Here is a 25,728-nt window from a genome sequence, read left to right as displayed (position 1 = left end):
GGCTGCCCGTTGTTAGAAGGATGCAAACAATTGGGTAGGCAGATTGTTTCTGTGTAAAAAGGGAATGGCAGGAAAAACTAAAACAAAAGCAGAGATGACAATCTGCCAGACTCAAAATGGAAGCAGAAATCCCTGTGAGTCGCTGTGAGAGTTTTTGAATCCATTTAGATATAATCCATGTTGTATCAGGTTTTTTTTAGTCGTTTTTTTTATTGTGCACCTGATTACAAATTGTACTCAGTACGTATTGTCCTCACCGTTTTAAAACTCTTCACACAGTTGCCTTTGAAAACACGCAGATTGGCATTCAAAATGTACTAAAAGAGAACAGAGCAGTCTCTTATGCTCATCTCACTCCAACACAACACAACTATTAAAAGAGCTACAACAACAACCACAATTTCAGCACCATAATAGAAACAACATGTTTATTTATTGCATATTGATAATGGACTATAACTGTTTTAAGGCGAGACACTACAGACAAAAACATTAGTATTTCCATGCACTGCTCAATTTTGACGTTTTGGGATGTTTTTTTCTTCAGAATAGTGGAAATAAAACACCAAAATTGTTTGGGTGTATATTTCACAATATTCTATCCATTTGCGGCTGTAGATTTATCCTAAATTTACTAAAAGTTGGCGTTCCTTTGCAGCGTGTTATACTGCGAGCAAAGTCTAAACCTCGTCATCACAGGCATCGTTAGAAAGCTCCCATTCTCCTGCACGATATTATGTGTTTTACATGTTCTATATTGTTGTTGCTATGAATTCGATTCAATATTTTGTCTTCAAATATTCATTTCCATTAAGTATTTATGAAATCTATAAAAGCCGTTTTTCTCAAAACATATTTTTCCTCATGCTCTGAGCCATAAATCTCACCTTCAGCTACACTTACATTCACCATTATATTTCTAGGTTTGTACAGTTTGTCTATATATCATTCACACCTTGCTTTATAGAACATTTTGTTCCTAGAAACGAAAATTTATTTTATATGGCTTTTGACAGTATTTTCTGATTTATGAAATGATAAAAGGGAGATATCCAAATGTCCTTCTGTGATAAACTTTGAATCTAATACATCAAAAATGAATAACTCTGAAATATGCTTTAACCAATGTTCAGACGTATGTCCTTCATATTTATGCAAAAGAGCACATATTTAATGAGTGCACGCCTCATTTGCATATCTAAACATAACATTTCAGAAAACTTGTAACGCATTTTTTTTTCTTAATGTAAACAACAAAACTTGGGAATTTTTATGGTGATATCTGTAAGTAAAACAAAAATGACCCCCTCTCCCTTTAAGGATTTTCCCAACAACATGAACAGTTTAAAATCACACGTGTGACAGGAGTTCCCGTCTCTTATTTTCTAAGCACATGCCATACATCATGACACTGTAACCATGACAACTGCTTTTTACCTATATCACAGTTTTGAAACAGTCTCACAAGGTTAATGTTGGAACAACAACAAAAGTCCCCGGACTCCCGCGGCTAAACCACCGTCAGATATTGAGTTGTAGTTCATCATCATCTGCACACATCAAATGCAAACACACCGACACACACACACACACCAGACACGCATACACACACCAGACTCACACACACATCTCCAGCCACTTAAGACGAGCTCAGCTCTTACTATTAGTTGCATCATTACTGTGGATTAATTAAACTAAGCACTACATCAAGCCAAGTCTTTCCCTGCACTTAAAGTCGGCGCATTACCGTTTCCAAAAATGGTCTCCAGTATGGTACCAGCCACTTACGCAGTGTTTTCCAAATCAAATTCATTGCTTGGAGGGAGGTCAGAATGGGTGAAGTCATAAATGGCTGCTTGTGTTATCATCAGACGCATCATTTCTCTACAGGGAAAACAAGGGTTAACGTAAAGTGTGAAACAGAGATGGAGGGTGTCTCCATGGCAGAGACTGGGAGCATATTTGAAGGCAGGTTGTGAAACAGGAGGGCTGCACCGTCTTTGATCAGAGAGCATAGGAGACAGCACCATGTCAACAGTTTACTCTCATCCATGTCAGCCGTCCCCTGTGGGCAAAGGATTAAAGCCACAGCATCTCTGATAGAGCAGAGCAGACAACACAGTCGGAGCTGGGCCTGAAGGAGACTGGAGGAGAGCTGCACAGCACTGAAACAACGTTCATAAATCTTAAATCCAAAAGACACAAGTGAATGGCAATTATGTAGGTTAACTGGTAGTTTAAATGGGATGCTCTGTACGGAGAGTTTGGCCTAAAATGTATTTTTACACTGTGAGGCTTTTGCCAAATTATTACATCCGAGTATGTTCTAAGGAAGCACAAAGGAAATGAAAAAGGCTTCCAAACACCTACAGAACAACACCTTGTACAATGTCTCGGCATACAAAATCATTTTCCTTTTTTCATTGCCCCGAGGGCAGTTAAATCATCTACACCACCATTAAGCCCTGCTATTTGTTCCATAATATCACACTCAACAACAAGCCAGGAACCCCTGAGAGCCCTTGAAAAACAGCAGCCTAACAACATCCACAGGAGCGTTTAACTTCCATTAGTCATTGGGGGCCCGAGTTAAAATATCAATCTTATAACCAATGTTAGCACCAGGTATGTGAAGGGCAGCCGCTCCGGCACGTCCATGTCACCGGGAGGATTATTCGGGGATGGATAAGCCATCAAATGCATCCTGAGTTGCAATGTCCATGTAATTTACACATGGAGTGCAGTTGTTAAGGCGGTTTTTAAGCGAAACATTTTCCCCCAGCCTCATGCAGCTGAAGATGCTCACAATAGCTATGGATAGTGGGTGTTTTTCTGTGGTAATTGTTTCCTACAGATTGCGTAATCCCTTAATATAGTCAATTCCAGATTCATTAACCACGACGTGGGACCAAAATACAACAAATAAACAGAAATATATTCAGATTGCTGTCCTAATTGTGTGGCACCACTTTTGAAGAAAATGCATGCATGCATTTGTGCTTAGCCCATTATCAGCACGCATAAACAGAGTCGGATGTGATAAACATTTGATTCAACTCGGAGATGGGATTCATGTGACAACTATGGTAAGAGGTTGCTAATGGCTTATATAAGCTGAAAATAGAAAATGGAACGCTATTATTAAAACACTAGGTCTAAAAATAGAGCGCTGGGCCTGTTTTTTTCATGATGTATAGTCGTTCATGTTCAGGGGACAGTCGGATGCGCACTTCTCCGGTTCTTCTGCTGCTTGTGAGTTCAACTCCATCTCTTAGATGTCTATTATGCCTGTTGCTCATTCATTTACAAAATAATGACTACTATAAGAATAAATTAAGACTAATTAGGCTCGTACACAAGGAGTCATCAATTAATCAATTATGTTTCCAGTCCACAGTGACGGGCTGTAAAGGATAAAGCTGTCGATATTCTATATTTTATTATCATCAACAAATCCCCTGACAAGACCAACACCAACAAGGCATTAGTCTGCCTCTCAATACTTTCACACGTTTTCCTATTGAAGATGGAGATCACAAATATATACTTTCAATTTAAAAAAGCCAATCATTCCCTGACACAGCTGGGCACTGTAGTTTTTAGCAAACATTTCACAACAGGAGTAAATAGTGTGTTTGTTGGGGCCTATTTCCAGCTGCAAGCGTGTGAGTGAGTAATTACTGAAGCAGGATGGTGGATGTGGGATTGCCTCAAAATAAACTACAGCGCCCATGTTAATGGTAATGAAGGAACATGTCACAAAGGAACAATAGTGTGGCTCATTGATGTGTTTTTATGCGTTTCTGGATATGGCACAGAGGAATAGGCTATATCAGGCTTTGGCAACTCCAGACAACACTTGTTAGTAGGATAAATCCATTGCTGGTTTTGGGATTTGTTGACCCCCAAGAAAAACATAGAATCTAAACAGACTAATCTTGAAGCTGGGCTCGACAGTAATGATTGCCAGGTTGCCATTGGCAACCAGTTATTGGCCTTTGGTTGCCATCAGTGTAACCACCAAAGCAAACAGAAAAACATGCCCCCAGATCAAATAAATGTTAAATATTTGGGGGATTTTTATTATATTTGAATATATCTGTTACAGTCAGAAGCCAGACAATGCTAAATACCCATTGTCATTTACTTGCAGGCAGACCAGATCAATTATAAAAGCTATTCTTTTGAATAAGATCTGACAATTTGAAAATAGAGACTTGTTTATGTCATTTATCTTCCTAATTGCCAAAAAATCCACAAATTAAAAGCATATAAAGATATTAGTAATGCCCTCTTCAGCTAAAAACTGTTATCCAAAAAATGTTGTGAACGGTTCCACCCTTAATGCAGAAAGCCATCTGTTAGAGACAATATCAAAGCAAATGAAGTAGTTTGATTGCAGGTGAAAAGTTCGACTAATCTGTAAACATCACAGGATCAGGATCTGTGGTGGAAATCAGTAAAAAAGGGCCATAAATTGTATGTTGCCTTTTCATTATAAAGCAGAAGTAATTTGTGTCCAAATTACTCAAAATTTAAGGTGACTAAAAATGGCAGTGAAAAAGTAAGTGTTGGGCATGGCCTTTACAAACACAAAGGATAAAAAAATAAAGTATTATGTTGTGATTTACACACAACTTCTTCAACCTCAAACTGGGAATGGTAAATCAGTGAAATAGCAAATATATCCCTCACAGCACTGGTGTTACTTTGTGTTGTTAAAAGCCATTATCACCAAGAAAAATTCACTTTATTAAAGCCTAATAATCAGGGAAAAACTCAAACGAGCTCACTTGCACTCTCAACGATAGACAATGTGTTCACTTCATTAGTCAACTAGGTGCTCGAGAAAAAAAAAAAAAACTTAATGTGAAAGGTAACTCAGCAACACTAACTTCCCAGAAGAGCATGCACTTTACTAAGTGTTCCATCAAAGTGCACGTTCGAATAACATCAATACTTTTTCCCCGACACGTCATTCAGCATTGTTATCTTTCACATTCTCCTCCAGCATTGGCCTGCTTTACATTCATACGGCTACATAGAGACACTTCGACTGCAGTTATTGAGGGAGAGGGAAGCACACTCACCCATCGCCATTTTCTCAGCTTTTCCTTTAATTACAGGGAGAAAAGAAGACATATCATTAAATTTACTAATTAGACCAACTACGGTCTTAACAACTTTTATATTATTCCGTATGAATTCGTACTAAACACAAGTGAGCTGGGATTTTTTTTTTCACAGGCATCATGAGTGTCTAAAGGGCAAACTCTTGATGCAAAATTGCTATGTATGAGAAACAAATGCGCATACTGAGGGAGACAGCTGCTGTCTCCACAATCTCATCTGCAAAGCATGGCGTCTGTCAAATGTGAGAACATCTGCTTGGTTTTGGTGAATTACTAACACATTTCAAATGTACTCATTTTTTTCCCCCCCGAATGCCAAACACCTGACTCAATCCGCGGCGTGTGGAGGTTTACACGGCTACTAGCACAAGTCACAGTGGTAAGACGAGGTTGGGGGTCGAGTCTAGAAGGGGAAAAGTGGAGCTTGATCTTGAGACTGCATGTGTTTCTCATTCCATGGGAAGTGGGCGATGTGGCTCGATATCCCCGGAAGTGTTACAGTCACACCAAAGACCTCGGGAACATGAGAACTGCCAAGATCAGCCAAAGATACGCAACAGAGGGAGCCGAGCCTCAGGGCTAAAACATCAAGCTCAGAAATAATAAAACAACAACTCAAATCCCAATGCAAGTATTTAGGCCTACACAGCTAAAAGCAAACAAGCAGTTTCAGCAAAGAGGACATCAGCACCCTTGGGCCAAAGAAATGCAGCCATATTAAGTGAAATTAAGCCCATTAGTCAAAAGATAAAACTATTCCTTGAGTAAATCAGTGAAAACCGGTAAATTCCCCCACAAAAAATAATTTAAAATTCCTCTCATCGCCTTTTGTCTTCTTTTTTTTTTTTTTTTTTCGTATTTTGAGCCTGTCTGTGCATGTCAAGGTCTGTCTGTCTTTTTTCGGTCATCATGCTAATTGACAGGAAGTGCTACTGCACATTCAACAGAGCTGAGAATATTTTTGTCAATGCCATGCAGGCCGCTGAAAAGCCCTAAAATACATAGTGAGATGTAGAGACAAGTAGAAATAGTGAAGTGACAGAAACTCAATACCAACTTCTAAATAAGTCTATAATACTGACACACACACACACACATACACTTACACACACATACATACACACAGTGTTACAGCCTTGGACCTCCTCCCAAACAGAAAACATTTGTGTTTGTTTCACTGGGGAACTTGAACAACAAAGCAACCTGAATAGGAGGAAGGTCAAAGGAGGCAGCTTTCTCATTACGCCACACTTGCTCTGCAGTCTTTTCTCTAAACGTATCTGAAGAAAAAAGTGGATAAGGCCATCTCATTATAATCACATCGTGCCACCCTCAATCCACCCTCAGCTCCGACATCTACATTTCTTGCAGTTTACCCCCCTGGTAAAAAAAAGAAAATGTATTTTGCAAGGATTCATATAACCTGTGCTATAGTACGACAGCGGTGCTAAGTGTCATTTGTTACACTGTTCTTCAACCTTTTACTACATGGAGCAAGTGAGAAACACTGTGCATCAAACGACCTTATCGAGCATGTGGGCGAAAAGGTCTGGATGAAAATCTCCAGTGTATTCAGCCTTCCTTTAAAGAAAAAAAAAAAAAGAGAACTAACACATCCTGGCATTTAGTCCATGCATAAAAGGTATTGTTCTATTGTTTGACCAGAACTGAGTCTTTTATGAATTAAAACTGCATGACTTCCTGTGGAGAAGTCAATGTTTAACATAGCCATTCTCATACAGGCCGAAAACAATAGATGGCGACCTCTCAGATGCTGAAATTATACATTAAACCTCAAGTGTGTCAACCGGCTGTTGTGTGTGCTTCTAGGGCAACGGCGGTACAGTGAAGCAAGTGCATTAAACAGCTTCCGCGCTTGCTGATTGAGTGCATCAGGGGCTCCTGATGAAAACCATTAACAAGATTAAACAAATTCAGGGCTAGTGACCTCTTTACTACACCAGCTATAGCTTGTTCCCCCGTCCCAGACTACAATAAACAATCCCCAAACGTGTCTCAGCACACAGTGGCAGGACCGTACATAACCGCTCTGACAATGTCAAGAAAATTTACTGTGTAAAGTGAGGTTTTCAATTTTCAATATGTGGCAATTGGATCGCTTAAGCGCCAAGAGCTTATGAGGTCATTCCTGAGGACACGGTGTGCAGCCCTGCATGAATTGTCTAGTTATTGATTCTGAAATAAATTCAGCTGCCTCTGGTGGATACATTACACTCCTCACGCATTACTAGGGTTCATGAATGGTGATGGTTGATTACTGGCAATGTAAATGGGTCCATCCAATGCAACAGGTAGAGCGTGACACTGATACTGCAGAGCCAGTGATTTGATCTCGGGACACCCGGGCTGAAAATGTGTTGTTGCAGCTCCAGTAAAGTGATTTCAGTTGACTAGTGTAATAAAGCTTAAGAAAAAATGTGGAATCAAATACCTGCGGAAATGTGCTTTGGTGGAAAACATCATCCTCGCACTGATGAAAAATGCCTTACTCGTAGCTCGCTGGCCAAATGACTCAATGTTAGCCAGAAATAATACTGCTGCACCAGGACTTTGCATGCATCACTTCCAAACAGGCTCCTCATTCCTGCCTGGGGCCATACAAGTAGTCAGACCTCCTCCCTTCCTTTCTAAATGCTTTTTGATGTTGGACTCTAATCAATACTTGAAGGCTGGATTTAGAAGCGATAAATAAAACCATGAAGAGGAATGCACTAGCAGCTTCACTAGTATGTCGTATTTACTGTACGCTGTAGGTTCATTATTTCTATCTCAAGGACTTTACAAGGACCAGGATGTAAATATAATTTAGCTCGAGAAACAACTGATGCAAACATTGCAAAAAAAAAAAAAAAAAATCTTCCACATTCTGCTCGACAACAAGGGTCCAACAAACATTTTGCACGGCATCATAAGTGCAAAAATGATATATTAAAATGACTGACAAACCCTTTTATGTGGCTGCTACAGTATGCACTGGATATAAGCAGAATATTTACTGCATGCTGCTTCCATGCTTACCATTATCCGACGAAAGCACCTTTTACTTTATAATTCAAATTAAATGTAAATTTCTTTTGCACAGTCAGTTGATATTTTTCCTGTGGAGGCTGTGCACACTGAAGCTGTAAGCATTCCTACGGTTCATGATGTATTCATTACCCACTGTCATGTTTTAATTTTATCACACTGCTGAAAAAAATCATGCTTAAGTGTAATTGTGAGTTCAAGAAAATGAAATAATTCCTTTTTCACACCAAGATATCGTCTCTCTCCTGCGGTTCCCCTCATCCCCACTGGGTTTTTTTTTTCTAAGTGACTCAGAAAACAGTATGTTTCCAACTGTTCGAACTGATTAATTTTGCCATGATTGAAGACAAATAAAGAGACGCCCTTATAATTACAGATGATAGTAGTCAAGTTCAGATTCAGCTTCCTCAAAAATATTCCTGTGTGCCTGTGTTCTCTCCAACTCTTTAACTAATTTATGGCTTTAAGTAATGCATTTCTCTTCCTTTAAATACAGTTTCATAGCAGCGGTCCAAACAATAAGAACATGCTCCTGCTGATTTATTTTGGAGGTATTGTGATGGGAGAAATCTATTGGCATGTCACAGTAAGATGGCCGCTAATTAGCCAAAAGGGATTACAAGCCTTATTAGGGTACCCATCATCTATGCCAACATATAACTCATGACAAATGAGGACATCTGCTCAGACCACCGCTCCTCCGTATTCACACACTTGTTTGGCCTTGCTTTCTTACATGGCTGCCTGGTGGTTGTCTGTTTAGATATGAATGTGTATCCCATTCTGGACAAAACCAACAGTAGACTATCAATACACATACACACCGTACAGTTTCACATCAAACTTATCAGAGCCACCTTGGCACTGATTTCCCCACCTACATCAAGTCAAACTTGCATCAAAACAAACTCACGGCTAATGAGCATTAGATCTTAATGCACACAAGAGCAGCAGCAAACAAAGGCTGAAAAACAGCATTGAGTTAAGCAAAGCTTAGCGGAAACTCAAGGCAATGATTACAAATCAAGTAACAACACAACAGCGAAGTGGTGAAGGGGACATGTGAGAACATGAGGCTGCAGTTTCCCTAACGTGCAAGTCAAGACAGTTTCCGTACAGTTAGCTTCATTCTGATATGTATTGGTGCCAACATTGCAAAACATTTTATTTTATTATTTGTGATAATCAAGCTAACATACATCCTGATACCTGATATCCGCTTAATGCAGGGGTGGGCAACCTTTACTAACTAAAGAGCCACAGCCAAAAAAATTAGAGAAAATCGCGGAATGGAGCCGCAAACCTTATATTGAGCCTAAAATGAAAATTAAACCGCCTAATAAGTCTCAATTAGCCTACCAACATTATTAATAGTCATATTGAGCATTTATTAATTCGATTTTGAAAACTAGTCTATCTAGGGGAACTCAAAACTAAACTCAAAGTTGGCAAAACTTAAAGGTTAAGGCGCCAGGCTGGAGACTTTCGTAAGCTATGAAGCACATTTTAGTTGACTTAAATGTCAATTTTTTTATATGATGTAAAAAGGCTATACAATTGAAGATTACAAATAGTTTTTGGTCTACACCATTGATAAATGAAAATTTTAATGTAAAAATATGTATCATTTTATAGCCACAGGGAGCCCCTTCAGACGGCCTAAAGAGCCACATGAGGCTCTGGAGCCACAGGTTGACCACCCCTGGCTTAATGCAACAGTCGGTAAAAATTGGTGTGGAATTAAATATTCATTCATCCATTATCCTTAGCCGTTTATCGTAACTCGGGTCGCGGGGGGCTAGGGCCGAACCCAGCCGACATTGGGTGAGAGGCGGGGTTCAAACAACCATTCACGCTCTCATTCAGTCCAACGGGCAATTTAGAGTCACCAATTAAACCTAAACTGCATGTTTTTGGACTGTTGGAGGTAGGGGTGGGCGATATGTCCCTAAAAGAATATCACGATATTGCAGGCTATTTTTGCGATAACGATATTCTTGATTAGGAAATACTTAAAAAGTAAAATGTACTTTGAAGTGCAAATCTCAACAGTTGCCAAATACAAAAAAATGTACTCTTGACTCTTGAGTATGAGCAAATAATAAAAATAACCATTTAGGGGTTCCAGGGGCATATTTTAATGGAATTTTGTAAAGGAGAATAAAGGTTCTTGTATGTTTTTTTTAAGGCATCTTATTTTGATCTTGTAAATTCTGTGGTGGATTCTCTTAATACACTGTGCTCTTATTTTGAAAGGTGCATGTGTTTAGCGACAGGTAGTAAGTAGCTTTTTGTGATTAAAACAACTTTAACCACTACATCAAGAAGTAAGAACATTGCCAATATCATGATATGCATTTTTTTTAACCATAAAAAAAATATACCGATATTATTGTGAACGATACGGCACACCCCTAGTTAGAGGAAGCGTACCCGGTGAGAACGCACGCTGACACGGGGAGAACATGCAAACTCCACACAGAGGAGCCACAGGCTGGAGTCGAACCGGTGACCCTCTTGCTGTGAGGCGAAAGTGCTAATCGATTGAAACTAAAAATGATTTTGGGTCTAGCAGAAAATATGATCGACTGATATTTTATATTTTCTGCCAACCTCACCTAACTACGACCTCATCACTAAGATGACATGCAGTTTACTATTTCCATTTGAATGCAGCATTACTCAATGAATCAAATGGTCAGACAAAATGAATTAACAACCGTTTTGACATTCAGTTGTTTACGTCACTTATCAAGCACTGTCTCAGATTTCTTTGCTCTTTAATGTCCTTGTAAACTGAATATCTTTGTGTTTTAGACTGTGTGATGTCACCTTGGGTTCTGGGAAATTTTGACAAGAGATTCTTACTATTTTTGACAGGTGATAGACTAGACAATTAATTGGAGAAAAAAAAAGACGAATAATAATAAACATCATTAGTTGCAGCAATACAGAAAACCCAAACCCAGGTAGAAAACAAACAAACCATTCCCTCGGAAAATTATAGTTGATGGTTTTATAGTTTTTTTCCCACCAGTCTGGGTTTTCTAACTAAAAGGCTATTTTTCATTTTAGCATTAATTGAATTCAAGTCATATTCAGCTGCCTTTAAAATTCCAGAGCTGTCTTCATCATCTCAGCGAAGCACCACTTTTCATTTTGGGTATGAAAGAAGATTAGCAACAGGAGTTGTTTTATCAAATATGAAAAGATGAGATATTCACACCAACCCCCCTCAAATATGAGGACATTGATATTTAGTCAATAGCTTTCTACGCTCTGATACATTTATTGATTTTAACTGAATGTACATTTTCTAATTTCCTGGAAAAACACAGATGGGCTTTACCATAGCAGGAATAAACTTCCATGTGTGGTAGTGTCATGAGAAAGTGCCTTTTTCACCTTTTTATACTAGTAGTTCATGTGGGTCAGCCTGACCCAACTACAGGCTAATGGATCATAACACAGTAATGATGAGGCTGTAATGATACTCTTAAAATGACGGACACACTGGAATGAGTCTTTGAATCCTGACCTATAAAATAGGGCATTTACTGTACATTTCTGAGCTTCCTATAATCACAAATCTACGGCTGCAGCTATCAATTAATCTGCTAATTAGTTTCTTGATTAATCGCCTTGCCTATAAATATCAGAAAATTGTGGGGAATGTCAATTAGAACTAGCCGTCCGCTCAAGGTAACAGCTTCAAAAGTCTTATTTTAAAGCTTGAACCAGAGAATATTTGCCTTTTTTAAAGCTAAATACATTTTTAGAAAATTAAAACAGTTGCTAAATTAATCAGGCAATTAATTTTTTTTTTTTTGGAGTAATTGACTGTTGCTTTTCTACACAAATCAGTTCAGTCTACTGTTATTTGTAGACATGGCAACAATGGCTGAGTGCTGCCTGTGCTGAAATGAATGTCCTTGATTTTGCCCTCTGAATCCTCTTTACACACTAAAGAATACTTTAATGCATTTATTGACAGGGCAATTATAATATTCATAGGCTTGAATACAAGATTACCTTTGTATATGTATGAAAGCAACCACTTCTATTTTATCAAGATGACTCTCTATTCAAAAAGTCACCTTTTTAGCGATGAGAGGCTAAGTATTGCTAAGTGTTTGGACAGATGATCTCTGTAATCCCTGAGTGATTACTGGTTACCTGGGAATATGTCTCCTCGGCTGTGGTAAACACTTGTGTTGTGAGGTTTAGATTAGCAGTGACAACAACATACAGCAGCTGTCACACCTTCAGCTCGCACCAGAGTTTGACAGATAAAACAGACACGTGGGAATTTTGTTTGACAGCGAGGCTAAAATTACCCGAGGATCAACTGGGAGAGGTTTTTAATTTCTGTTCTGTTTTTCATACAAATTCAGCTGTTGACTGTGTTGTCTTTTCACCGTCCAATAAAGACAAGAGTTGTCTTTTTTGAGGAAGCGTTAAACAATGTCTTTCTGAAATATGGAAATGTCAAGAGGAAAAGGCCATGGTATTCAAATCCCTAGTTAATTAGGGTTCCACGACCAGGAGGGTTTGAATGTTTGTGAAGAACAGGAGCATTTGCATTCCCCAAAGGGGAGCATGTCAACAGGATCGATAGGGTAGACTCTAAACTCCTGTTCTGCCTCCTAAAACTATCCAACTCAGCACATCTTCTCCCCCGGAAGCCTCTGAAATTAACCAGCACCAAATTTTCACACTAGTTCCCTCTGTCACTTTTACACTACCACACGTCCCTCGCGCGAAATTCATTAAGCGAAACAGTTAAACAGGAAAGTAAGCTTTCAGATACAATAAACTAAGCTCATGGAAGAGGCTTAACACCACCTGAAATGCTTTGCAGTCTTTTAAGTAACATGGTTAAATACCAATGGCCACCCCCCATCGTTGTTTTAAAGCGTTCTGTGGAAAAAGAGAAAGCTCCCTGGGAGACAGTCGAAGTGTGTGAGAGAAACAAACAAAACATCAATCTCATTGGAAACCCAAAGGAAAGGGCCTGGGGACTGATCTCTCAGGGTGTTAGCTTAGGGAGGGGAAAAAACGCTTTCGACAAGGAACTAATGAAGTGGTTTTAGCACTGGAGTGGAAGAGTGAATATCAACTCAGTCTCAAACTCAACTATTCTTCTCTATTTACCACTTATGTCACATCCTCATGATGAATGAGCCGTAATAAGTTTTTATCCCATTATATGTGGCGGACCACAGCACAATCCTGGTCTGTAATATGCTTTGTGTAGATCCCAAAATAAACAATACATCATTAAATTATGCTGCGATATGTCAAAGCAACCTGCTTATCACACTTCCTCAACAGAAAAGACATTTAAATTCCAAGGGGCCCACATTTTTCAACGCCTCAATCTTATTTACTGCTCCATCTCTTATTTCGGTGATTGGCAATCATTTAAGAAGCTTCCAAGTCTGACACCAATTTGGAAAGGTGGCAACATTTGAAGAAATCTTTTGAGCATTAGGCTGTTGGGTAGCAACAGCTACAGCTGTTTTCCCCCCTTGGCAACAGACCTTTACAGACTCTGAGTTGTACAGTCAAACCCTTCAATGGGTAAACATTCATTACAAAGTGATATTTTGTCAGCTCTCTCTGCAATCTACACGTCACTTGAAAAGGGTGGTTTATTAATTAATCAAAATAGCCAAACTGGAAATTACAGAGTCATGTATTTCTGTTATAACAGCAGTCAAGAGTGCGTTTCCATCACCAGAGGTGTTCTCAGATAGGGCTGGGCAATACAGAGAAATCTAAATATCACTATATATTTGACCAAATAACTCAGTTTCAATATTGCAATGACATTATATGGTTGGCAAACGGTGGAGATTTTTGGTAAATCATCACTAAAGTGGGTATAAATACATATAGGAAAAATAATAACACAGCTTTCCAAGTCAGAGAATACTGTACTAGTAATACTTTACTGTAATGTGGCTGTTAAAACAGTAAAAGACAACACTTGTGCCATATTACAATATTAGTATTTACAAAATCTAAGACGATTTTTAGTCTCACAATACGATATCAATATTTGATATTGATATATTGCCCAACCCTATTCTAAGAAAATGAAGTATCTTTAAACTTTAGTATAAACCAGAATAGTAAAGTATATTATATTTAGTTTATATTAGCTTTGGTTCACTTTGTTAGTAGGGATGTCATGATTACCCGTTTTCACAATTAATCGCAGTATTAAACATTACGATTAGTTAATCGTAATTTTTCCTTAATACCTCCAATTTCCAGAAAAGATTATGCTGAAACCATGTTCGTACATCAGCGCACAACTCTCCCGGAACGAAAATAAAGTTACACAACAACCGCGGGTCACCACTTATCTTGCTTTGTTTTCGGTCCGTGCAGTTGCAGATGGAGGTGACAGGATGTAAAGCATGGAAGGGGAAGAGCTATTCGAAAAAACATGTAAAATCATCCGTGTGGGAATGTTTTGGTTACCCAAAAAATGACCAAGGTGCCATTGTTGAAGACGGTCTGCCCAGGTGGAAAATATGCCACAAAAAAGTTGCCGTTAAAACAGGCAATACATCAAAAAAGCAGTTAAAGCACTATGGGATGTCCATTTCAATTATTACTAATTGAATTGTGGCAATGTCATTTAAAAATAAAATTAAAAGGACAAATAATAAGATACCAAAATAATAGATACATATTTTTATCTGGCCACATAAGATTAGACAAACAAATTATTAAAATTATTTTAATTGCTTAAACATTTAGTATCCCTATTTGCTGGCAACATAATTTAAAGGGAATGTAATCGAATGTCTCTTTTTTATAATTAATGCAAAACATTAACAATCAACCATAAGGCGATATAATCAGTTTTCTTAAATGTTGACATCTTTCTCCAATATTCAACAGCAATCTAACATCTGTCAGACAGCAACACTAGACAATAAAGGTATATAAAAACATAGCGAATTATGTCAAAAGTAATCTTTTGCATAAATAAAAAGAAATAAATCAGTACGTTTAAAAGCAGCCCACTGAATGGAACAATACAGCTTAAGCTTCCAGTTGCATAAACCCAAACCCTGAGGTGCTTTTGGGTTTTTTTTTTGCAAAATGAAACACCCAATGCCAAAGATCTAAGTCAGGTTTGCATGGCGTCATTTCAATTTCATTCAAGCATTATTGTGCTGTTCCATTTGAACAAAACACTTGTCTGTCCTGACTGTGATAGCTACAATACACAGTGAGTACAGAGTTTTAAAAGCTGGGTAAAGACTACCTTTCATATATAAAGAGCGTAGTTGAACTAAAAGTGCCCAAAATGCACGGTAACAAAAGGTATACCCAGGTATATTCAAGGCACTTTCTGCAGCAGCTCAAAATAACGAGAACATAATTTATGCAAAGGTTAAAATTCAATTCATCAAATGCAACTTGACTCTCATTCAACGAGCTTATTTTGCATTCTGCAGAGCACCTTGAGCTTGATAAAACATGCACAGCCTAATCCTATATCTTCAGTGATTGTCGCCATAATTCACGACAGGGAAAATGAGCCTCGTGGATAGCCTACTTTTGAATTTGCTTTTTCCTCGCCTCTGAAAAAGACAATCTTGAATGTAGCCCGCCAAGGAAAAAAAACACAAGAGCACAAAGCAAACACATGCTCATTTGACCCACAATAGCACAATGCAGGAAAGAGGGGGGAAAGGGAGCCTGAAGGTCCCATTGTGTCCACTCTCCACAGGGCAGCATTGACTGACAGTCCAGCTGTAAGTAAAGCTGACACAGTATCACATCGCGGCAAGATTGTTTAAGGGGAAAGAGGACATGGCGACTGAAGGACACAGGACATTTATTGATATGGCCAAGTCCTTGAGTGCAGCAGTATATGTCCTTCAGCGACAGTGCCTTATTGCGTGGACATTAATCACTATTGTCATGAAGCACAGGAAATAAGTGCACTGCTTTCCCCAAAAGCATTTATCCTCCCTCGTTTCAACCAGCCTGGTCCAATCCAGTGTGTATGTGTGTGTGTATATGTGTGCGTTTGGGGTTACATGTTGCTAGGAAGGATGAAATGATTCGGAGTGAAGTGGCTGTGAGTCATTCTAAATGATTAAAATGCTACTGTGACCAGCTTGGAGTATCTTGGCTGAAAGACCGAGTGAACTCAACTGTACACACCAACTAATGAACAGATGACTGATTGCCTTGATTAACATAAGTTACGCAAATAAACAGTTTAATCACAATTAATGTCAGAATACTCTAATTAGCCTTTAAATAACGCATTGTCTTCGTAATGTTGGGCTCATATCAACTGAAATATTCCACTTCAGCATTAGTGGCGGCATCTCCATACAGGACGCCCTCGCCAGTAAATGTCTGCTGGTCAATACGGTTCAGCTGGGGCTCCTGGAAACAGTACGCCACGTATTGATTCTCTTCTAATTTAATTAGGCTGTAATAACATGCAAGTAAAGAGTACAAAGAAAACAGGTACAGGTGGTAGAGCTTATTTTAGAGCCAGACCAGTTTATCTATATTGGTCCATCACAGACAGATCGATAACAGCGTATATGTTGGATATGCATCTTTATTTTTTCATATACAGAACAATGATTGGGGTAATTTAGAAATGAGATCAGCTTTTTTTAATTCTTTATTTAAATGGTAAGCATTGACTTGTTCTAAATATATAGGGAACTGAACATTTTTAAGCCATTGTTTTATTTTTATTAATCTTTATTTTCTCATTTTTAGAACTGTTTGACAGAGTAATACATTGTATATGTAAAATAAATATTAAATATTCTATAATCAAGTTATACGTTTAGGAAAGCAGTCCTCTGACTACATTTGCATAGTCATACTGGTGCATGAACCTATTTTCATCTAATCTATTTTCATTCCAGCTCGAAGATCCACTATATTGGCCACCAGTCAATTTTTCCCCTCCAAGATCATTATCTGTCTCAAAAACTCCCACATCAGTCAGGCTCTAGTTTACAGTTATTCTACATGCGTTTTACAATCATCCAGCAGGGGTTCCGTGTTTGTCACGACAACACATTTTGCTGGTGCATATTGTCCTAGAAATAATTGCAATATTATTGTCATTTTAAGACAATACCACTAATAATGCATGTACACCCTTTTTAAAGAGTAATTAACTTCTGTGTGGGAGGGTGTGAAACTCACTCAACATACAACAGTGCGGCCGGATATGACACCAAAATGTGTCTCAGCATTGGTTTTTTTGTTCATTCCAGGGTGCTGCAAGTCCTATGATGGTGAGGATGGCAGGAAAAACCCTGCTGTTTTTATAGCATTGTGTTGGCTAGAATCTTGGTGGCATTCGTCTGTAAACAAACAGTGATATTGTTCACTATGTGGACATGACCTTGATAACTTTTGCTGAGCCTGTTAAATTAATATATTGTAATTATTGACGGGACTATTATCAGTGTTAACTACTTTTATCGAGCGAATTTTAAAAGATACCCTGGGGAGCTTCTAAAGAGTAATGGCGCTATGAACCACTGTTTTTACAAGGAGGTCTCTGTTTTGTTTATTTGCGCCTAGGGCTGCAAAATCTTGGGAATTTTCAGAGATTTCGTGCAAGTACACTCAATCACATGCACATAGCACACTATTTACTGCGGGGCTATTGAGGCCACGCCCCCTATCTGCACTTTTGCATCAATCATGTGCACAGATGATTTCTAGAACCCTGGAGCACACTTTTGAGCCCAGAGCACAAGACTATAGACCGCAAAAACAAAATATCATTGGATTTTGGATCACTGCGGAAAATAATCTCTGTGGCCAACACGTTTCTGATGTTAACATGTTTTGTTTGGCAGGATAATCTTCAGAAATGAACGCCACTTTTATGGTGTTTGAAATGTTAATGCAGCCGACAGAAGTGAAATGCTAACATTATCCTTTAGCGAACTACACCACGGCCGCATGACTTCGTCACTACTGTTGTGGTTCAGATGGTCTCCGACAAGATAACCAGCGGTTTTGACAATCTAGTGAAACCGTAGCCCAAAAATAATAAAACATAAAACATAATTTACAGTCTGGTTGGTAAGGGGGATGGGCGGTAAGAGTAATCGTTCAGCTTTCATGTTTTTGTTGTACAATGAAAAGAAATATTTAGCTTAACTCCCATTGAAAAGTTTCTGGACATTTACCGGAAATTTTCCACCACTTTTCAACCCTAGCTGTGATGTGACATCCAGTCTCTGATTTCACACTATTCCACTGATCACTGCTCCAACAAAAGCATGGAGAGAGAAGCCTGGTAGCTAGAATTCACATGTATCCATTGTGGGATTTAAAATGTCTTTAAATAAACCTGCTCTGCAAATATTTTATCGAGGAAGAAGAGGCATTCATTTTTATTTGTTAGACCTCAAGGCTACACACAAAGCCTTTTAATAAAAATGACTGAATGCAAAAGTTACTTATTTGTTTTCAACTCTCCAGGGCATCTATGGAGCCTGAAACGGCCAACGTGCTGCACTTTGATCATTTTCTAGCATTTCAAAGTATGAAAATATAAGTGTCTATTAATTTGATTTCTTAGCATTCAAGATGACTCTTTGGTGTCATGCAGCAATGATGCATGTGGTAAGGCAACACCGAGCAAGAATCCCTTTTTGAAAAGCTCGATGAATGCACATTTTCAAACGAATGGCCTCACGGTCAAAAAATCACACATGAAAAACTGATTGAATGAATCATAAATTATGAAAGTAACACAAGGTTGCAAATGTTTACTTACGCTCGCCCTGGCTACATCAGGGAAATTATGACCAATTTTCAAACAGCATTTCCCAACAGAGAGGACATTCTGCAACATTAACACTGAACCAGAAAGAAATAATTCACACCCGACTACAAGAAATCATTAGAAACTTTATATTATTCTGCAAGCGTTCGTGAAAGTCGGTCTCATTTCTCCTGACTGCCTTCTCTGCCCTAAAAAAAAATTAGACTTTTATTTACCTTTGTGTACTTTAAATGTCCTCCGTATAACATAATTATCCTCTTTTTAAATTGTGTTGTCGCATAAATAAAACAGATTTTAGCTTATTAGTGACTATAATTTATACAGTAAACTGTGGAATTATAAGAAGGTAGCTCATTTCAGGGGTTATTTTTTTAATGAAAATAAGAGACCTTACCCACAGCTGCTCAGTTTGAAGAAAACGAGCTGCAATGTTTCTCCCATGGCCCAACGGTTGTCACTGCTTAACCACCATCATGCATTATGAACGACACACTGAATAACTGTTCTTAATAAGCAAATTGCATTGTTGTTTTTAAAAGTGCATCCTGTGTAATTAGACAGATAGATAAGCTGATCGTTAAATAAAGCATTAAATAAGCAAAGGATGAGAATCACTAGCAGAAAGGATAAACAGTGAATTATCTGCACAAGTGAAAAGTGATTACAGTTGCAGTGTTTCCCCATCGGACCATTTAGTGGGTGGCACAGGCAGCTGGTGGAGAGACAACAGATAACCGTGTGCTGAGCCCATCCACGATCGAGAATGAGCATATGTTACTGAAGCTATTTTAAAACCAGGAGAACGCTCCTTTTGAGATGTTGTGTCAGTGTGGCACGTATCGAACCAATTATCCAGAGAAGGTAGAGGAGGACCTTGATGATAATGATGTCCAGACAGCTGGCATCCTGCTGGCACAGCAGCACATCAGGACCTCATTAATAACATTAAAAGTATGTGTGCTCACTAATATACTATTTGCAGTGGACAGTGATGGTCTAATATGAAAAGGACATTCCGATGAAACACTACCAATGAGCAAAAAATGGCAATTACATCTGTCAAAAAGTAGTAATTGTTTTTTATTTCAATTCCCCCAAAATCCTGTTCATTAAAGTCCTATTGTGTAACAGTGTACTCGGGAGGCTTTATGCCTTTATCCGGTTTTGCATAGCCATATTCACATAACATCCTCATTACTTAAATGATGCAATCAGGAGAATTCTATAATAAATAACAAGCTATGCTTCTCACGACGACTACGGGGCTGCAATCCAGCCACGCTGATTTAAAACAAACATTTAAAACAACAGTTTTAACAAACTACAACTCTGGATGAACCTCCTTCCAGATCTTTCTCCGTATCATTGTAGGGAGTGACATTCAGGAGAATAATATCCTAGGACGTCTGCGTTAGTGAGACTGCAATACTGCTCTTCTAAACACGCCTGATCAATTATATTACCATTTATTGCTTCTTTATGTATATAATACTTAAGACAATGTTCTCTAAGATGTCACGAAAATCAGGCCAATTCCACTGACAGCTATGCCTTAATTCCGGTAAGCAATGATTTATGAAGGAAAATAATCCCCCTTCCCTTCAAATCTTTTATTTTCATGTTAACTTAAGCCCCCGTTTGGTAATACTGTCTATGATGCAAACTCTAAATTTATATTATAAAGATTTAGGTCATCCGACAGTAGATGAATACGGTTACGTGACAGTGTACAAGTAGTTAAATTGGATTTATCCACCACCACCTTCGAGCCGGTCTGCCCGTCAGCCTGTATTGCCTGCCTGCTGCGTGTCAGAGGTCTGGTGAGACATGCCATATGAGAAAACTCAGATGTGTTAGAGGCCTGGAAGGCTACTAGTCAATAAAGCTGCAAACTAAGGACGTGGAAGCAGGGAAGTGGGGGATTTTGGGGCAGGGTGGGGGGGTGGGGGGTGACTCAGAGAGGAACCATTCTCCTGTGTTACATCACTGTGACTTTGGTATGGGGAATGATTGGTGCTACAGAATAAAACAGCCAATATACTTGCGATGCATATTAATTAGAAGGCTCTTCAGTTGCTTTGATGCTAAAATTAAATTTAACATATAACAAAGGAGATGCTACTCTTAAGTTAATTATTCAAATGCTTCTAATGGTATGATTATCGATAAAAACTCAAACTAGTGGGTAATTGTTGTTTTTATACATCTCTGATGTTTTCAGAGATGTATACTTGGGCGGTATCTGTTCTTTTCATTCCGTCATACCTTCCTGACATTTCACTGAAGTATACAGTATATGATGGCAACTGTGTTTCTATGCAACCAACCCTCTGGGCTCTTAGTTGTTATTCCATTAAATTTGAAAAAAAAAAAAAAAAAAGTCAAAAAACAAGCTTGGTCCGTGATGGCTCACCTTTATCTCTTAAGTTAATTATTCAAATGCTTCTAATGGTATGATTATAGATAAAGACTCACAAGCTAGTTGGTAATTGTTGTCGTCTGATGTTTTCAGAGATGTATACTTTGGATGGTATCTGTTTTTTTCATTCCGTCATACCTTCCTGACATTTCACTTAAGTATACAGTATATGATGGCAACTGTGTTTCTATGCAACCAACCCTCTGGGCTCTTAGTTGTTATTCCATTAAATATGAAGGAAAAAAAAAAGTCCAAAAACAAGCTTGGTCCGTGATGGCTCACCTTTATCTCTGAGACCAGACTCAACATATTCTCAAACAGGGCCCGAGGCATTTTATTTTTAATAGTCCTGTAAGTCGGCATGTTTCTCAGCCCTGCTGCCGGTGACAACTATAGAGACTGACCTCTGGTGGCGGCTACAGTGCACTACGCATTTAAAAAAATACATCTCTCGAACAGTTTCATACAGATCGAGAGAGCAGTGTCTGAATTTTTGATAGTATTGAATGTCATATCGTCAGGATTTTTAAACAGCCGATTATATATATATATATATATATATATATATATATATATATATATATTATATTATATATATTAAATGTCTCACTCAGTAGATATAGACATCTTTCATGCAATTCCTTAAAAAACAAAATATATAATGGATGCTTATCAGAAATGTTTCATGTTTATGATGCCATATCAGTAAATATATGATTATCCAATGATTTTCTAACTGACATTTTAATATAGTGCCGTTAAATATAACAATAAAGAAACAAAGTCATGGAGCTATAGGACACTTTATGGGACTTTAGATTTTGAGATTAGAGGAAACAGTATACCACTCGAACATGTATTAAAGAATAGAAATATGATTCTGAGTTCATGCTTTGGGTTGGTTTTAGAGAAGGAACACCAACCCAAAGCACAAGGACTGAGACTCAGTAATCAACTGCATATGGCACCTTCAAAAGGTGTCTTGATTGTCCTTTGTTGCCATCAGACCCCCTTTGGGCCACATCTACATATTTTGGGCCCTTTAAAAGCAGTACTGGTGAGTCACAGCGTGGGTTTAACCCAATCTTGGCCCCCCATCGGTGTGAGACTACCCATGGCCTTATGTTAATATAAGTCAGGCACTATTCCAAACCCACAGAGAACAGTGGGAAACATTATTAGTGACAGACTTGTGTTGCACTATATTCTGTGACCTCATGGATATATTAGCTATATTTTCGACCGTTTTTAACACAGTCATGCACTGTGCTGTCATAGCTGTTATCAGAGGTGGGGATGGTAATGCCTTCGAAATGAGCTTATCAAAAAACCAAGGAACGAGCCATGGGTTTTTCGATAGCTGTGATAAACTGATCAGCAGAGTCAGGCTCTGACTAATACTTACACTCAATATTAAACTGACCCATCAATATTTAACAGTTAAATCTGCTCCGGCACAGAATCTGATGGGTCACAAATTTGGAAACCACTCGTCTCCAACTGGTACTGAAGCGGATACTCCAGTAGACCATTAGGGTTTATTTGTGCTCCGTGGCACTAATCGCCCCTCATACAGGCACATCCATCCACGAGCCAACAGCGCTAACTATCGCCCTCATCCTCGTTTCTACCTACGCACATGACAGCAAGCAGACACAATTATATTATATTGTGGGGATAATACCTCCTCATAAACCAAAACTACAGCAGGCTAAACGCATAATAAAACTTGGGAACACCTTGTAAAAAAAAAAAAAACACAACAAAACTGCGGGTTTAATAGACAGCAGAAATAGAGCTAATTCCACAGGAGATAAAGTAACTCAGTGGATACCACAAATCATCTGAGAGCTTGCAGGAATGTTATATTAGCTGCATTTCCTGAGATTGATGAATTCTTGAGACACCATGTTGTGGGAACAAGCAGTGTTGCAGCTAACATGAAAAGAAGAAAAAGCGTCAGGGTCAAAGAGGAGTTGTTTAGCAGGACTAAATGTTGAGTCTTAAAGCAGAGGGGTAGTTTGCGCCATAGTCCAGCTGCCTAATCAATAACATGCACACAAATGACGGAGCCTGAACGTCTCAGCGGTAACACCGTCGGACGTTAAACTCGGCTCGGCCCTGAAACCGTTAGTGTAACCCAGGCTATAAACGTTGTCTCGGAGGGAAAAAAATGCTCCTTTTCGACAACCAAAAGTCGCTTTTCCCCTTCATTTTAGACGACAAAATCAACACTGTGCACTCTCAGTACTTAGGCTACATAAATGAAAGCTACCCCGTGTTGCATTTACTTACCAGGATGACAGTCTTTGTGTTTGGGCAAGGTTAAAAACATTAAGGATAAAATCCACCAGTAACTCGGTTCCCGTATTCTCCGCATGTTAGACCACTCATCGAGAGCAACAAGAAGGCAACGGGTGACAAAGTTTTTGAGTCTTTTCTCTTCTTAAAAAAAACAAAAAAACAGAAAAGAAATCACATACACACGACCGAAGCTGGAGCGAAGTTGGCTCAGCAGCCACGAAGGCAGAGCATCAAAGTAATGGTTAGCGGTTCGGCTGCAGAGTCTCTGTGTGTGTGTGTGTTTTTTCTAAAAAGACAAATTTATTCGCCTCCAGTCCGAGCAGAGGCTGCTTTCAGCTTCGAGGAATAAAACGATACGCACGCTACGGCTGTGCAAAAACAGTTCAAAATGTGTTGGACTCCACCGCGCCTGTAGCGGGCTTCCAGATAGCGACATTCCCGTAGTGTTGAGGGGTCAATCGGCGATCAATGGCTGTCTTTAACTACAGGAAAAAGTGGTCGAATAATATTGATCACACGTGGTCATTATTAAGTGATTATCCGCGGCGGCAGCGTGGCGTAGGGCAATGCACAACGCGAAGAAAAGTGGTGCTGGAAATGTCCCATTCTTCCATCCAGGAAGTGGACTAGCGGTCAGGCATGCATGGAGATGTGGCTGCTGGTCCCATCCTACAGGACAGGCTGCGTGTGAGAGGGAGCCAGGCAGCGCGGGGCGGGGAAGCAGCGGAGGGAGGGGAGGCGGTTCTTGGATTTGCTGAATGCAAAATGAGTCGGAACGAACCCAGAGTCTGGTTTCAGTCTATGCTGCGATGATAAGGAAGACTCCAGAAATCAGTGGCTCGTGTCAGATTGTCAAGTCACCAAAGTCCGGACTGGATTGTGCTGCCTGCCTTTTTTTTTTTTACATGTTGCATCAAACATGTTGCATCAGACATGATGAAAAACTGTCAAGGCCATTTCAGAATCTTCACAGGATTAAAGCCTTGTTAAAAAAAGAAAAGAAGGAAAAATAGTCCCCTTGCTAAAGCCACTGATTCCAACCCCCATGCAGTCTTCTTAGTGTTTTGTTGCTTCCTCCCAGGCCCCATTATTAAAACGACCCTCCTGTGGCCACACAGTGATGTCCCTTTGCCTCCTGCTGGCAGGACTGTGAATGGAATACTTTAGCAGTAATCATCACCTGGAATATCATCATGTACGAGTGTGTGCTGATTGGAGAATTATGCATCCACCAGTGACACTCCCTTAGGTAAATGTGTAGTCAGTGGTGTTCTTGCAGAACTATCCAGCTGGACATTTAATTTGAGGAATCTGATTAAATTTCTCATTTAATTACCCAGTTCTCTGCAGGGCCATTGAAGACAGTCACAAGGGCCCTTTGCTTTTAATGTGGGCCATCTGCTTCCTCTCCAAAATGCCTACCTTTTCAAAGCCCCCACAGCCTCGTGGGCATCATCGCACGATCCTCCAGGCTGCACTACCTCTATACACACTGCAAAACATTACTGTGTTTGACAATACTCCAGACCTGACTGTATTCTGACTGATCAAGTGCAATTAACCTGAGCCGTAGTTTCTGAATTCTTTCTGGTTTTGATTTCTGTCTTAGTCCGTCAGGTGACACTGCAGGATGGCCCTTTGATTAGACTCATTAGAGTCTGCACAGAGGCAGGGAACTTATTAAGTGTGTGTGTGTGTGGGGGGGGGGGGGGGTACAGTATATGTCAACAATCAAACTAAAAGCAATCACAAATCTTTTAAATAACTACAAAAAGATACCTCATTTAGGTCGAATTAGGGATGCACATTATGTATTTCTTTTCCCCCTTTTTTTGAAGAGTGTACAGTAATCAGTAATAACCAATGGGTAAACCCTTCCCTCTAACCCCATACTCCAAAGAAAAACACATAAACAACTAAACCTAACCAAACCCAAAATGTAGCCTAAATGCACATGTATGAAAGGAGCAAAACAACAAAACCAAGGGAAAAGCAGAAACAGCAAAAGA

At 39.1% G+C, this 25,728-nt stretch overlaps 1 protein-coding gene across 1 annotated transcript in view; it reads right to left on the bottom strand.

The window, feature by feature from the left end:
- ca16b (carbonic anhydrase XVI b) overlaps positions 1-24,360 on the bottom strand; it is a 139,542-nt gene extending 115,182 nt beyond the window's left edge. Inside the window, exon 1 of the mRNA XM_059329277.1 lies at positions 23,711-24,360. Coding sequence (XP_059185260.1) covers positions 23,711-23,795 — 85 coding nt within the window. The 5' untranslated portion in view covers positions 23,796-24,360. The remainder of the gene's footprint in view (positions 1-23,710) is intronic.
- Positions 24,361-25,728: the final 1,368 nt, after the last annotated feature.

This window comes from Centropristis striata, chromosome 3 (assembly GCF_030273125.1).
Source record: "Centropristis striata isolate RG_2023a ecotype Rhode Island chromosome 3, C.striata_1.0, whole genome shotgun sequence".
Taxonomy (NCBI): domain Eukaryota; kingdom Metazoa; phylum Chordata; class Actinopteri; order Perciformes; family Serranidae; genus Centropristis; species Centropristis striata.
The sequence above is the reverse complement of the archived record's forward strand: the minus strand, read 5'-3'. Positions and strand labels throughout refer to the sequence as shown.